Below are 16,927 nucleotides of genomic sequence, written 5' to 3'. Positions count from 1 at the left end.
CTAATTTATTGAGTGTTTTTATCATGAAATAGTGGTTGACTTTCATTAAATGCCTTTTCTGCATCAATGGAGGTAATCCTGTTTTTTTTTTCTCCTTCCATTCTATTAATATGGGATAGTACATTGATTGATTTTACTATGTTGAACTACCCTTACGTTCCTGAGATAAACCCCTCTTGGTCATGGTCAGTCCTAATATGGTGCTAGTTTTGGTTTGCTAGTATTTTATTGAGGATTTTTGCCTCTACATTCGTAAGAGGATTTTTACCTCTACATTCATAACTATATTCTGTAGTTTTTGTGTGTATTTGTCTGACTTTGGTATTAACATACTACTGGCCTCATAGAATGAGTTAGGAAGTGTTCCCTTGTCTTGGTTTGTTTGTTTATTTACTTATTTGAAGAGTTTGAGGTTAATTGGTGTTGATTCCTTTTTAAATGTTTGGTAGAATTCAGCAATTAAGACTTCTGGTTCCAGAATTTTATTTGTGGGAAGTTTTTGGTTACTGACTCAATCTCTTGCTATAAGTCTAGTCAGATTTTCTATTTCTTCTCGAGTCAGTTTAGCTAGTTGTGTTTTAATAGGAAGTTATCTGTTTCATCTAGGTTATTGAATTTATTTGGATTGTAATTATTCAAGATACTCCTTTCTAATTTTTTATTTCTCTAAGGTTGGTAATAATGTCCTCTCATTCCTGAAATTAGCAATTTGGGTCTTCTCTCTTTATCTTGGTAGGTCTGCTACAGTTTATCAATTTTGTTGATCTTAAGAGATCTTTCCTCTTTTGTTCTTTATTTTTCTCTTCTCTCTTTCATTTTATTTCTGCTATAATCTTTGGTGTTTTCTTCCTCTGCCTGCTTTAGGTTTAGTTTGCTCTTCTTTTTCTAGTTACTCTTTAAAATTGTTGTATAGGTTTTATTTTATAATAATGAACTTAACTCTGCAATCCAGCTAGACGTGGAAGGGAATAAGGAAAATATGGAACCCAAAGAGCTGCAGTGAGTGCACAAAGATGATAGGATATTGAGAGCAAATGGGATTGAGGGGTGCTCTCTTGAGCTACAGAAGAAATAGTCTGGTGGTTAAGATAAAACAGGTCAAATTTATTAGAGTTGTCCACATTTGGCAATGGTGATCTTCTTGCTGGTCTTGCCATTCCTAGACCCAAAGTGCTCCATGGCTTCTGTGGCATTCATGGCCTCTTTGACCTTGCCAAAGACCACATACCTGCCATTCAACCACTCAGTCTTGGCAGTGGAGATGAAAAACTGGGAACCATTTGTATTCGATCTACCATTTGCTGTGGGCCAGATATCAGGACCTGTATGCTTCAGGTTGAAGTTCTCATCATCAAGTTTCTCCTGGTAGTTAGATTTGCCACCATTACTGTTAGGGCATGTGAAGTCACCACCCTAGCACATAAACCCTGGAATAATTCTAGGAAAGTAAGAACCCTTATAACCAAATCCTTTCTCTCCAGTGCTCAGAGCATGAAAGTTTCCTGCTGTCTTTGGAACTTGTCTGCAAACAGTTTGAAGGAGACCTGGCCCAAGGACTCACCCTAGACAGCGACGATGTCGAAGAACACAGTGGACTTGACCAGGGTTGACGGTGGCAGTGTCTGCAAAGCCTTCTTTTTCTAGTTTATTAATGTGAAAGTTTAGGTTATCAATTTAAGATCTTTCTTTTTTTGATGTAGGCGTTTACAGCTATAAATTTCCCTCTGAGCACTGCTTTCAGTGTAACACACAAGTTTTGGTATGTTGTGTTTTCATTTTCATTGATCTCAAAGTATTTCATAATTTCCCTTGTGATTTTTTTTGACCTATTTGTTGTTTAGGAGTGTGCTCTTTAATTTCCATGTAATTGTGAATTTTCCAAATACCCTTCTGAAACTGATCTCTACTTTCATTCTGTTGTGCTGAAGAACATAATTTGTATGGCTTCAGTCTTTTTAAGTTTATTGAGATTTATTTTGTAACCTACATATGGTCTACCTTGAAGAATGTTTCACATGCACTTGAGTAGAATGTGTATTTTGTTATTGGGTGGTGTGTTCTATAGGTGTCTGTTAGGTCTAGTTGGTTTATAAAGTTGTTCAAGTCATATATATATATCTGCCTAATTGTTTCTTCTGTGATTGAAAAGAAGATATTGAAATTTCCAACTATTATTGTTAAATCATCTGTTCTCTTCAATTTTGTAATTTTTTTCTTCATGTATTTTGGGGCTGTGTTGTTAGGTGTATATATATTTAAAATTATTATGTCTTCCTCTTGGATTGATCCTTTCATCATTATAAATAATTATAAATTGTCACTCTTTGACTCCATTAACAAGTTTTGTTATAATGTAAATCTTATCTGATATTAGTATAGCTACTCCAGCTCTCTTATGGTTATTGTTGGCATAGTATATCTTCTTCCATCCTTTTACTTTCAACTTATGTTTTTTAGAGATGGGGTCTTGCTTTGTTGCCCAGCCTGGAGTGCAGTGGCTATTCACAGGCATAATCATAGTGCACTAGAGCCTCAAACTTATGGGCTTAAGCAATTCTCCTCCCTGATACTCCCAAGTGGCTAGGACTATAGGCACATGACAGTACACCTGACCTCAACTGATTTCTATTTTTGCTGTTTGTTTTCTGAATAGTCAATAATTATTGAGTACTAGCTGTATTCAAAGCTAAACCTGTTTCACCTTTGCCTTTCCCATTCCTTAAATTGTTTTCTCTGATATTTCCACTAGTGAGAATATGTACAACATAGTCTTGATGTTTATGAAAAGAAACTATTGGAAAAACCTCATGCACATTGTATAATTCTTGTGAAAGTTATCTACAATTTTAAAGGAATATGGTTGAGTTCCAAGACCTAATATTTCCAGTAGTAGCCACACTTATATAAAATATTGTGTGCATATGTTGTAACCACTTTCAGTTTATGAAATACTCCCATATTCCACTAAGAATGTAACCTTAGTCTATCCCTCAGCAGGATTATTTATGTTTAAAGTGCCAGGTTGATAGTTGTGGAACCAAGGCTTGGAGACCTTAAGGATCATGCTCAGGCTGTGGAACTCCCTGGAGCATGTGTCATCTCCAGCAGATCTGGGCACAAGCCCAGGTTCAGTAATCACCAGGTCACATGTGAGACCATGTCCACCTTACCACCCTCAGCCTCCAAAGAAAAGTGAGCTGAACTCATCTCATTTAAACCTATATCATTTTGTCATCCTTTTCAGTATGATTCTCTGGAGCTCCTAGATAGAGGGGCCTCAAGGACCAAGACAAGGATATTCTACTCACAATGTGACTTCCCCAAGTCATAGAGTAGCTGCTGTGTTTTGTTACTAAATGTGCTCCCCTTGCTGTCCTCCCTCTCCCTTTTAGAGCCATGGGATCACACCACCACCACCACAACCAATAGGCCAGGAATCACCAGAGCTCCAGCAAAACCTCCAGGTAATGTGGCTGCCTTAAGGAGGGCAGTGAGGAAGGGCCCTCTGGAGTTCCCTCTGGGGTAGCATGCAAGTGAACTACCTATAGTTTTAAGACCCATGTGTGCAGAAATAACCAAGGCGTCCATGTGAACACTGAGTTTAACTTAATGGAGTGCATACCTGGCTGATCACTATGCCTTCTGTGTTTTTTATGAAAAGTCCTGCCTGGGAAAATTTCAAGAGGAAAATGCATTTGGACTTCTTCCCCTTTTTAGCCATTTCATTTTCTAAAATCAGGGAAATGTAATTGTTTAGGTTTTATGAAGCTGATCAAGCATTTTCTTTAGGCAGATGGAACATTTTGGAATGGCATTTATTTTATTACAGTGTCATCTTTCAGTAAAGGATTTTGGGACCTGGTTCTTCTTAACAACTCTTTCCTGTTGTCACTTGACCCTCTCTTCAGATGGGCCATTTTACCATTTAGACATCTTCACTGATGTAAAGAAAAACGTGACTGTGTGGCTGGCTTCCCAGTCATTGCTCCCATTCAGCAACTTGTTACCAGTGGTCGGGGGCATGATAATAGGTTCTGTGCAGTAGAGAGCTACCTTTCTTCTGAAGAGACAGTGATGATCCAAGAAAGTCACTGCTGCTTTATGATTTGCCCTCATTTCTTCACATTTCCACATTCAAAGGGGTGCTTCATGACCACATGACCTCTCCCTTTTGGTTGTCCTGTTTATGGACTCTGTGTACCTGGTTTTGAATTTTGGGTTAATACCTACAATCAGTGAGTATATTGTTAAAATGGTCTGACTGCTAGCCTAAGCAGAGCATACCTACGAATATAAATTAATTGCAAAACTGGTGGTATTCTGCAAAGTCGGAAAGTAGTAACTTTTTCTATACTGCAGATATTTTCATTATCAATGTCTGTACACAGAATCGGATTCCAATATAAGTCTCTTTGTCTTAACCCATTGTTAGTACTGATCAGTTGACCCCATGGGCATTTTGCTTATTTTGGAATCTTATACCCAGTTGTTAATCAGTTGGCTGTTTCTTTTATGTTTTGGGGCCCACTGAAGGTAGTGGATTTGACTTGGCTGATGCTTTCGATGATCAAGATAATGGCCGCAGGAAACCGGGTATAGGAGGAAGAGGTAAGTCCTTGCTGGTTGAAACTACTACAGGATTCTGTCTCATTAATTACAATATCCCACAGAGCCAGAGTCAGTCTGGGCTTGGCAGAGCTGGAGGCACTTGAAGCCAGTGGAGAACCCTATAACAGTAGTTCTCAAACCTTTTTTGTCTCGGGACTCCCCAAATCATTGAGATCTCAAGAGATTTTTGTTTATGTGGGTCACGTTTACCAATGCTCATCATCTTAGAATTTAAAACTGAAAGACTTTATTAATCTAAAATGAACAACATTAAACCCGTACATTTAACATACATAACATTTTTATGAGAAATAACTATGCTTGACGAGACAAAAACTTGTATTGAGGAGAATGGCATGATGTTACATTTTTGCAGATTTCTCTCATGTCTGGCTGGATGGAAGTAGCTGGATTCTCACAGGCACTTTATTCCATCGCGAGATGTTGTTTTGGTTGAAGTATATGAAGGAAATCTGGCCTCACACCCATACTCAGGGGGGAAAGGGAGGAATATTTTCACAGACTTTTCAGATCTTTGTGGATAATCTTGGATAGGACACCAAAACTTGGCCCCAACAAAAGCGGTTGTTTCTTACAGGTTAAGCATAGTGTGGAGTGTGAAACTCTATCAGTACACTTTCCACACTTGGTTCCGTGGGACTCTTTTGTCCTTTCAATGGATCTTTTACCCATTCATGGTTTTGTAACATTGCATGTTGGTCATTTGGAAAATATTAGTGCCTTGAGGTTTTTCGAGCTTCCAAGTAATGCCATGCGTCATTGTGTAAAACTGAAAGTCATATTTGTTCATATCATCACCCATCTCATTTCAAAAAAAATGTATTGGGGAAACTGTTAAACTCACAGTGGTAGAGAAAGATGTTTTTGAAGTTCTAACTTTTCCTTGAAATCTTATCATTGGCAACAAGTACCATGAGTGGCTTTCTTTAAATTGACAGACTCGTTCATTTTCAAGAAAACATCTAACAGACATTCAAGTTGGCAAAACCATAGTTAGTTTAAAAAAAACTTTAAATATTGATTAAGTACTCTTCAAGTCACTTTTTCAAGGAAAAAAATCTTCTTTGAGAAGAATGGCTCATACTGCTCAGAATGGAAATAATCACATAAGTTGTTTTTTTCATGTCAACTTTTGTATTTCCGTGTGCCACATAAATGCTTGAAATGTACTTCCTGTTTTGTTAGAGAATATTAAAAGGTCATGCTCTAATACAATTAAAAAATTTTCAACTTCCTCATGTTAGTTTTCCAGTGTTGCTGAACATACTATCATAAACTTAGTAGCTAAAACAGTGTTCAATTATTTTCTAGGTTTCCCTCCACTGCTCAAGTTCAGTCATTTAAGTGTCAAAACTTTTTTGACAAAATGACCCTTGATTCTCAACTTTCTCTTTACCTACTTTTTAAAAATTAAACTTTCATTTTTAGATAATCATTGATTCATGTGTAGTTATAAGAAATAATAGAGAAGGACCCCTTGTACCCTTCACCCAGTTTCCCCTAATAGCAGCATCTTGAAAATTGTACTCTACTATCATAGCCATATGTTGACATAGATATAATCTATGCATTTATTCAAATTTCCTAGTTTTGTTTGCACTCATATGTGTGTGTGTCTTCTCTGCACTTTTATCACGTGTATAGGTTTGTGTATCTATCATCACAGTCAGATACAAACAGTTCCATCGCCGTAAGTATGCCATGATTACATTTTATAACCACACCCACCTTCCTACAATTTTATTTCCCCTTCCCCATCCCTTTCCTAATCTCTGGCAACCATTGATCTGTTTTCCATTTGTAAAATGTTGTCATTTCATGACATTCAGTTTTGGGGGAGGCAAAAAGAAAAGTTGTATTTAAAAAATGTTATGTAAATATAATTATAAAGTAGGCAACCCTTTGGAATTGGCCTTTTTCATGTATAATTCAGTTGGCATCCATTCATATTGTTGGGTGTATCAGTTGCTCATTCATTCTTATTGCCAAGGAGTATTCCATGGGATGGATGTACCACAGTTTGTTTACTTGATGTATTGAAGCCAGTTTTGGCTATTATGAACAAGGCTGCTGTAAACTCTCATGCATAGTATTTTTGTGTGAACATAAATTTCTCTTTCTTTATGAGTAAATGCCCAAGAGTGCGATGACTGGATCACATGGTTGTTACATGTTTAGTTTTATAAGAAATGATCAGTTTTCCATGAAGGTTGTAATATTTTGCAATCCCTAAAGCATTGTGTCAGTGCCATTTTCTCTGTATCTTCACCAGTATTTGGGCTATCACTATTTCTGTTTTAGTCATTTTATAAGTGTGTGGTAATATCTTGTTGTGGTTTAGTTTGCATTTCTCTGGCTAATGATATTGAACACCTTTTCATGTATTCATTTGCCATCCGTATATCCTATTCAGTGGAATGTCTGTTCATGTCTTTGGTCCATTTTCTAATTAGATATTTTGTTTTTCTTACTACTGAGTTTGAGAGTTCCTTAAATATTGTAGACATTTGTCCTTAGTCAGATATGTGGTTTGCAAATACTTTCTTCCATTCTGTAGCTTGTCTTTTCATCCTCTTAACAGAGTCTTTTGCAGAAGTTTTAGATTTTGATGATGTCTAGTTTGTCAATTTTTCCTTTTATCGATCGTACTTATTTTTTTTTGCCCAAGACAGGGTCTCACTCTGTTTCCCAGGCTGCAGTGCAGTGGCATGATCATGGTTCACTGCAGCCTTGACCTTACGGGCTCAAGTGATCCTCCCCCCTCAGCTTCCCAAGTAGCTGGGACTATAGTTGCGCACTACCACACCTGGCTAATTTTTGTATTTTTTGCAGAGATAGGGTCTCACTGTGCTGCCCGGGCTGGTCTTGAACTCCGGGCTCAAGCCATCTACCCATCTTAGCCCCCCAAAGTGCTAGGATTACAGGCATGAACCACTGCACTCGGCCTGGATCGTGCTTTTGATGCCAAATCTAAGAACAAGATCTTTGTCTATACCTAGGTTTTATAGATTTTCTCCTGTGTTTTTTTTCCTGAAACTTCACTTGCTTGCCCGTGAATGTCTAATTGTTCTAGGACCATTTGTTAAAAAGACTATCTGCCCGTTGAATTGCTTTTGAGCCTTAAAAAAAATCATTTGGAATATAACTGTTTTTGTTGCACTTGGTATCCTTATATTTTGTTGAGGAATTTTGCATCTATATTACTAACAGAAATAGGTTTGTAGTTTTTTGTGTGATGTCTTTGTCTGGTTTTGATATCAGCACACTACTGATTTCATTGGCTTATTTAGGTAGTGTTGTCTCCTCTTATTTTCTGTGGAAGAGTTGCTGAAGAATTGCTGTTAATTATTTAAATATTTTATAGAATTTATCAGTGAAGGCATATGACTCTGGGCTTTTCTTTTGGGAAAGTTTTTTGTATTATTCTATCTATTATAGATCTATTCAGATTTTCTATTTCCTTTTTAAATTTTTTATTTATTTATTTTTTTGATGCTCTATACCTTCAGAGAATCTTCTCTAGTAACAAACTGTGGAAATGACCCCTGAAAGTAGAATCTTAAGTCTCTTTTATTGCAGTCACCTTCATGGGCGTGAAGTGGTGTCTTATTGTCTTATTGTGGTTTTGATGTGCATTTCCCTAATGCTAATGAAATCAAGCATCTTTTCATGTGCTTTATTGAATATTGCTTATGTTTTTTTGGAGAAATGTCTATTCAAATCCTTTGTCCATTTTAAATTGGGTTATTGTGTTTTTATTGGTGAGTTTCAGTTTTATTTTTATTTTGTTTTATTTAATTTAATAGAGACAGGATCTCACCATGCTGCCTAAGCTGGTATTGCACTCGTGGGCTCAGGTAATGCTCCTGCCTCAGCCTCCCAAAGTGCTGGGATTACAAGGCATGAGCCACCACACCTGGCCAGATTTTCTCTTTCTTCTTGGGTCAACTTCAGTAGTTTGTATCTTTCTAGGAGTTTGTCCATTTCATCTAGGCTGTCCAATTTATTGGCATACTTCTGTCAATGATATTCCCTTAAAATCCTTTTCATTTCTATTAGGTCATTAGTGATATCCTCTCTTTCATTTCTGATTTCAGTAATGAGTCTTCTGTCCTTTTCTTTGTCAGTCTTGCTAAAGGTTTGTCAATTTTGTTGATCTTTTCAAAAACCATCTTTGGTTTTTATAGACTTTATTGTTCTTCTGTTACTTATTTCATTTGTTTCTACTAGAGATGGGGTTTCACCATGTTGGCCAGGCTGGTCTCTTGGCCAGGCTGTTCTCAAACTCCTAACCTCATGATCTGCCCACCATGATCTCCCAAAGTGCTGGGATTACAGGCATGGGCCACCGTGCCTGGCGAGATCTTTGTTTTTTGTTTAGGTTGGCATTTATTGCTATAAAGTTCTCTCTCAGGACTGCTTTTGCTGCATCTCATAAGTTTTGGTATGTTGTGTTTCTATTTTTATTTGTGTCAAGAATTTTTTTGATTTCCCTTTTGATTTCTTCTTTGACCCATTGGTTGCTCAGGAGAATGTTGTTTAATTTCTACACATTTGTGAATTTTCCAATTCTCTGTTAACTTCTAGTTTTGTACCATCGTGGGTGGAAAAGACACTTGATTTGATTTCAGTCTTGTTAAATTTGTTAAGACCTTTTCTGTGACCTAACATGTGACCTGGAGAATGTTCCATGTGTGCTTGAAAAGAATGTGTATTCTGCTACTGTTGGATAGAATGTTTTGTATATGTCTGTTAGGTCCATTTGGTCTAGAGTGTTGTCCTGGCCCACTGTTTCTTTATTGATTTTCCTGTCTGGATGACCTGTCCATTGTTGAAAATGTAATATTTTCATCTTCTTAACCGGGTCTTTTACAGAGGAAATGTTTTAATTTTCACAAGGCAGATGTATCAGTTTTTCTTTTTATGGAACGTGGCTTTGTTGTCAGTTGTGTGAACTCTTTACCAAGCTCTCAGTCCCAAAGATTTTTTTATGTTTTCTTTTGAAGTTTCATAACTTTAAGTAAAGACGATCACCCATTTTGAGCTCATTTTTAATAAGGTGTGCGGATTAGGTTGAGATTCATTGTTTTTACCTATTGATGCCCAGTTTGTTCAGCTTTACCTATTGATGCCCACTCCAGCACCATTTGTTCAAAAGGCTATGCTTTATCAAATTGCTTTTGTACCTTTATCAAGAATCACTTGAGTGTATTTGGGGTCTTTCTGCGCTCTTCATTCTGTTCGATTGATCTGTGTGTCTGTCCCTCAGCCACTGTTCTGATTACTATAACTATAAATTCAGCTTTAATATTGGTTAGAGTAATTTGTTCCACTTTATTCTGCTTTGTCAAGTTCTTTTAAGGCTCTTCTAGGGCCTGTGCCTTTCCATATAATTTTAGATTAAGTTTGTCTTTGCCTAGTCTAGAAAAAATCTTACTGGGATTATGATAGGATGTGTATTAAACATAGATCCGTTTTGGGACAGTTGACATTTTTACTTTGTGGAGTCTTCTAATCCATGAATACAGTATGTCTCTCAACTGATTTATGTCTTCTTTGATGTCTTTTCTTGAGAACACTGTAATTTTCGGTATAGAGGATCCCGTACATGTTTAAATGTATGTTTAAATATTTTCTTTTCTAGCCGGGCGTGGTGGCTTACGCCTGTAATCCCAGCACTTTAGGAGGCCGAGGCGGGCAGATTACGAGGTCAGGAGTTCAAGACCAGCCTGACCAACATGGTGAAACCCAGTCTCTAATAAAAATTTAAAAATTAGTGGGGCGTGGTGGCACGCACCTGTAATCCCACCTACTCAGGAGGCTGAGGCAGGAGAATCGCTTGAACTCGGAAGGTGGAGTTTGCAGTGAGCCGAGATCACGCTATTGCACTCCAGCCTGGGTGACAAAGTGAGTCTCTGTCTCAGAAAAAAAAAAAAGGCCAGGTGTGGTGGCTCATGCCTGTAATCCCAGCACTTTGGGAGGCTAGGCGGGCAGATCACAAGGTCACAAGATTAAGACCATCCTGGCTGACATGGTGAAGCCCCATCTCTACTAAAAATACAAAAAATTAGCCAGGTGTGGTGGTGGGTGCCTGTAGTCCCAGCTACTCAGGAGACTGAGGCAGGAGAATGGCGTGAACCTGGGAGGCAGAGCTTGCAGTTAGCCAAGATCGCACCACTGCACTCCAGCCTGGGCGACAGAGGGAGACTCCATCTCAAAAAAAAAAATTGTCTTTTCTTTTTTTTGAGACTGAGTCTTGCTCTGCTGCCCAGGCTGAAGTGCAGTGGCATGATCTCGTCTCACTGCAGCCTCCACCTCCCCAGCTCAAGCAAGATTCTCCCACCTCAGCCTCCCAAGTAGCTGGGACTACAGGCACATACCACCACACCTGGCTAATTTTTGTATTTTAATAAAGATGGGGTTTCACCATGTTGCCCAGGTTTCAAACTCCTGAGCTCAGGTGATCTGCCCGCTTTGTCCTCTTAAAGTGCTGGCATTATAGGCGTGAGCCACTGTCCCATCCTAAATATTTTCTTTGGAGCAATTGTGAATGGCAGTGTCTTTTTAATTTTGGGTTTAATATGTTCACTACTATTATATGTGATCGATATTATTGATCTTGTATCCTGAGACCTTGCTGAACTCCCTTATTAGTTATAGGAATTTTTTGTAGATTTCTTGGAATTTTCTATGTACCCGATCATGTCATCTGCAAACAGAATCATATATAGTTCTTCCTTTCCAATCTGTATATATTTTTTCATGTTGCAATGCTAGACATTTCAGTACCATGTTAAATAAGAGTGGTAAGAGTGATGTCCTTGCTCTGTTTCAGACCTTAGAGAAAGAGCGTTTAGTCTTTCACCATTAAGTCTGCTGATAGCTATATGTGTTTTCTAGATGTTCTTTATGAAGTTGAGATAGTTCCTCTTTATATCTAATTTGCTGAAAGTATTTTTTTTTCCATAAATGGGTGTTAGATTTTTTCATGTCCATTGATATGATTTGTCTTCTTTGGCCTGTTGACAGGGTAGATTACATTGATTGATTTTCAAGTATTGATCCAGCTTGCCTGACTGGAATAAATTCAATTTTTCATGCTGTTTAATTCTCTTTATGCATTCTACTATGTTTGCTAATATTTTGTTGACGATTTGGCATGTAAATTGATGAGAGACATTAGTGTGTGTGTGTGTGTGTGTGTGTGTGTGTGTGTGTGTGTGTGTATATATATATATATATATTTTTTTTTTTTTAAATATGGTCTTGATATAGTTTGGCTCTGTGTCCCCACCCAGATCTCATCTCGAATTGTAATCCCCAGGTGTCTAGGGAGGGACCTGGTGGAAGGTGATTGGATCATAGGGATGGTTCCCCATGCTGTTCTCATGATAGTAAGTGAGTTCTCACGAGAGCTGATGATTTTTAAAGTGTTTGGCAGTTCCCGCTTTGCTCCTCTCTCTCTCCTGCCACCTTGTGAAGATGCCTATCTCCCCTTTGCCTTCCACTATAATTGTAAATTTTCTGAGGCCTCCCCAGCCATGAGGAACTGTAAGTCAATTAAACCTCTTTTCTTTATGAATTATCCTGTCTCAGGCAGTATCTTTATATCAGTGTGAAAATGGACTAATACAGGTCTTTATCTGTGTTTGTTACCAGGGTAATACTGGCCTTACAAAATGAATGGGGAAGAAATTTCTTCCTGTCTCCTTTCTGGAAGAGATTGTATACAATTGGTGTTAATTCCTTTTTAAATGTTTGGTAGAATTCTCCAGGTAAATCACCAAGTCCTGGAGGTTTCTTTTTTTTAGGAGACTTTAATTGAATTAATTAATGGTTATAGGAATATTCAGGTTGTGTATTTCATCTAGGTTGAGGTTTGTTTTTTGTTGTTGTTGTTGTTGTTGTTGTTTTGAGACGAAGTTTCACTTTTGTTGCCCAAGCTGGAGTGCAAAGGCGTGATCTCGGCTCACCACAACCTCCGCCTCCCAGGTTTAAGTGAATCTCCTGCCTCAGCCTCCCGAGTAGCTGGGATTACAGGCATGCACCACCACACCTGGCTAATTTTATATTTTTAGTAGTGACGGGGTTTCTCCATGTTGGTCAGGCTGATCTCGAACTCCTGACTCAGGTGTGATCCACCCACCCAAAGTACTGGGATTACAGGTGTGAGCCTCCGTGCCCGGCTGAGTTTTTTATTATTGTGGTAAGCATACATATAAAATTTACTGTTTTAACCATTTTTAAGTTGTATAATTCAGTGGTACTTAGTAGATATTTGCCTCTCCATTAGTATTTCCTGGGCATTGGATCTGGGACCCCCTGCAAATACCAAAATCCTTTGATGCTCAATTCTCTGATATGAAATGGCATAGTATTTGCATATAACCCACACACATCCTCCCATATAGTTTAAATCATTTCCAGATTACTTATAATACCTAATATAGTATAATGCTGTATGGTTATTATACTGCATTTTTAAAATTTATATTATTTTTATAGTTGTATTACTTTTTGTTTTTGGTTCTTTGAATATTTTGATCCATGATTGGTCAAACACATGGTTCTGGATGCGGAACCTATGGATATGGAGGCTCATCGGTATTCACAATGTTGTGCAGCTATTACCATGATCATTTCCAAAAGTTTTTCATCAGCCCAGTTAGAATCCCTATGCCCATACAACAGTAACTCCTCATTTCTCCTTACTCCTAGCCCCTGGTAACCTCTATTATACTTTCTGTCTCTGAGAATTTGCCCATTCTAGGTACCTCTTATAAGCAGAATTGCACAAGATTTGTTCTTTTGTGTCTGGTTTATTTCACTTAATATAATGTTTTCCAGGTTTTTTCATGTTGCGGCATGTACCAGAGTTTCTTTCTTTTAAGGCTGAATAATATTGCATTATATGTATATACCATATTTTGTTTATCCATTTATATGTTGATGGCCATTTGTGTTGTTTCCACCTTTTAGCTGTTGTGAATAATGCTGTTAGGAACATTGGCGTACAGATATCTGTTAGAGTCTCTGCTTTCAATTCATTTGGGTATGGACCTAGAAGTGGAATTGCTGGATCATATGGGAACTCTGTTTCACATTTTGAGGAAGTGCCAAACTGTTTTCCACAGCAGCTGCACCATTTTACATTCCCACCAGCAATATACCAGGGTTCCAATTTCTTCATGTCCACACCAATACTTGTAATTTTTCATTTTTCTTTTAATAATAGCCATCCTAATGGGTGCAAACTGGTATCTCATTGCAGTTTTTATTTGATATCCCTAATGACTAATGACACTGAGCATCTTTTCATGTGCTTATTGGTCATTTGTATATCTTCTTTGAAGATATGTCTATTCAAGTCCTTTGCCCATTTTAAAACCGTTTTTTTGTTTGTTTTTGTTTTTTCCCTTTTTTTTTTTTTTTTTTTTTTTTTTTTTTGAGACAGGGTCTTGCTTTGTCACCCAGTCTGGAGTGCAGTGGTATGATCTCAGCTTACTGCAACCTCCACCTCCGGGCTCAAGCAATCCTCCTACTTCAGCCTCCTGAGGAGGTGGGACTACAGGTGTGCCACCACACCTGTCTAATTTTTGTGTGTGTGTGTGTTTTTTGTTTTTTTGGTTTTTTTTGGTGGAGACAGGATTTCACCATGTTGTCCAGGCTGGTCTTGAACTTCTGGACTCAAGTAATCCACCCGCCTCAGCCTCCCAAAGTTCTGGGATTACAAGCATGAGCCACTTTGCCTAGCCTTAAATATCAGGGTTTTTGTTGTTGTTGACTTGTGTAAGTTCTTTATATAGTGTGGATATTAATCCCTTATTGGATGTAAGATTTGTAAATATTTTCTCCCAAGAGAGTAAAAAGAGTTATCTTTTTACTCTCTTGAGGTTGTCCTTTGATGCACAAAAGTTTTTAATTTTAGACTGGGCGTGGTGGCACATGCCTATAATCCCAGCACTTTGGGATGCCAAAGCAGGTGGATGGCTTGAGCCCAGGAGTTTGAGGCCAGCCTTGCCAACATGGGGCAACCCTGTCTGTACAAAAAATACAAAAATTAGCTGGGCATGGTGGCGTAAGCCTGTAGTCCTAGCTACTCAGGAGGCTAAGATAAGAAGATCACTTGAGTCTGGAAGGCGGAGGTTGCAGTGAGTGGCATGATTGTGCCACTGCGCTCCAGCCAGCTTGGTTGACAGAGTGAGACCCTGTCTCAAAAATTTTTAAATTTTGATGAAGATCAGTTTATTTATTTTGTTTTTGTTGTTGATGTTGCCTGTGCTTTTGGTATCATATCCAGGAAATCATCTTCAAATCCAATATCATGAAACGTTTTTGTAATGTTTTCTCCTGAGAGTTTTATAGTTTTAGCTTTTATATTTAGTTCTTTGAACTATTTCTTTTTTTCATGCCACCATGTCTAAGAATCTTCTATCTATTTTGAGTTAATTTTTGTATATAGTATAGGTCAGGGTCCAAAGTCATTCCTTTGCATGTGGATATCCAATTTTCCCAGCACCATTAGTTGAAAAGACTGTCCTTTCCCCCGTCTAATGGTCTTGACATACTGTTGAGAATCTAGTGACCAAGGGTTTATATCTGGACTTGCTTGCTTCCTTCCTTCCTCCTTTCTCTTCCCTTTTCCTTTCCTTTCTCCCCTTTCCCTCCCTCCCTCCCTCCCTCCCTCCCTTCCTTCCTTCCTTTTGCCTCCCTCCCTCCCTTCCTTCCTTCCTTCTTCCCTCCCTCCCTCTCTTCTTCTCCTTTTTTTTTTTTTTTTTTTTTGACAGGGTCTCACTCTGTCGCCCAGGCTGGTGTATAGTGGTGTGATCACGGCTCACTCCAGCCTCCACCTGGGCTGAAGCAATCTTTCCATCTCAGCCTCTCAAGTAGCTGGAACCACAGGTGCATGTCACCACACTTGGCTAATTTTTTTGTATTTTTTGTAGAGATGGGATTTCACTATGTTGCCAGACTGGTCTTGAGCTCCTGGGCTCAAGCAGTGTACCTGCCTCAGCCTCCCAAAGTGCTGAGATTACAGGTGTGAGCCACTGCACCCGGCCTATTTCTGGGCTTCCTAATATATTTCATGGGTTTGTATGTCTGTTCTTGATGTCAGTACCACACGTGTTGTGATATTTGTAGTTTTGTAGTAAATTTAAAAATCAGGAAGTGTGAATCTTCTATGTTCTTTTTCTAGATTGTTTTGGCTGTTTGAGGTTCCTTGAAATTCCGTGTGAATTTTCGGATGAATTTGTCTATTTCTGCAACAAGTGTCATTGGGATTTTGGTAGAGATTCCATTGGATCTGTAGATTGCTTTAGATAGTATGCATTGCCATTTTAACAATTTAGCATCTTCTAATCCATGAACACAGGATTAGGTTGTATTTTGGTAGTTGGTGGTTTTTGAGAAATTGGTCTGTTTCTTCTCTGTTTCTAATTTGAATTAAGTATTTAATGATACCTCTCTGCATAATTTCAATACTTTTAACTTTGTTGAAGTTTATTTCTTGGTTCATAATATGATCTCAGGCAAATATTCTGTGAGTGGTTAAACAATTGTTTACTCTGCTGTGATTGGCTGGTGTGTCCTGTTGTGCCGATTAAATCCCATTGGTTGATTATTGTTCACTTCTTCAATATCCTTGTAGATTTTCTGTCTAGTAATTCTACCAGTTGCTGTGAGTCCCCAACTATAAATGTGTGTTTGCTTATTTCTCCTTTTAGCTCTATCAGGTTTTACTTAATGTGTCTAGACACTCTATTGTTAGGTGCACACACTTTCAGGATGATTATGTCTTCCTGCTAGATTGGTCCTTTTATCATTTTGTAATATCCCTCTTTATTCTATCTGAGAACTGTTGGGTCATGACTTGACTTACTGTATTGTTTTTGTACTTTCTTTGCAGAAGATTCAGACCTGCATTTCTTTGATCCACAGACAACACCGAAGGTCTATCAAAAAATGATAGGCAATACATTTTAAATGTCCCTAGGCAGTTTGGATATCACATTATTGCTCTGTAAAACTCATTTAGGTTTTTTTCCCCACATACATTGCTGTTTCTCTCCCAGGTACTTGCTGTATATAGCACTATCTTTGTCTTTTCCGTCTATTAACTTCAATAGTGAGAACAGTTACAGCACAGTCTTCTAAAGTTCAAGAAAAGAATCAATTGGAAAATGTATGAATGCCATCTGTGTAATTGGTGTGAAAGAAGTCCATATTTGAAAGGAATCTGGTTGAGCCCAGAGACCTAATGTTTATAACAGTAACCACAGTTTTATAAAATTATATA

General features: G+C 38.1%; 1 protein-coding gene across 5 annotated transcripts in view; it reads left to right on the top strand.

The window, feature by feature from the left end:
- Positions 1–16,927, top strand: part of CD99L2 (CD99 molecule like 2) — a 210,489-nt gene that overhangs the window by 163,203 nt on the left and 30,359 nt on the right. For 3 of the 5 annotated variants that reach the window (XM_050775374.1, XM_050775375.1, XM_050775376.1), the window contains 2 exons: positions 3,393–3,464; positions 4,534–4,608. The exons of the other annotated variants lie outside the window; for them this stretch is intronic. In XM_050775374.1, coding sequence (XP_050631331.1) covers positions 3,393–3,464; positions 4,534–4,608 — 147 coding nt within the window. The remainder of the gene's footprint in view (positions 1–3,392; positions 3,465–4,533; positions 4,609–16,927) is intronic. 5 annotated transcript variants of the gene reach the window in all.

This window comes from Macaca thibetana, chromosome X (genome assembly GCF_024542745.1).
Source record: "Macaca thibetana thibetana isolate TM-01 chromosome X, ASM2454274v1, whole genome shotgun sequence".
Classification (NCBI taxonomy): domain Eukaryota; kingdom Metazoa; phylum Chordata; class Mammalia; order Primates; family Cercopithecidae; genus Macaca; species Macaca thibetana.
This window is presented reverse-complemented; position numbering and strand designations above follow the sequence as displayed.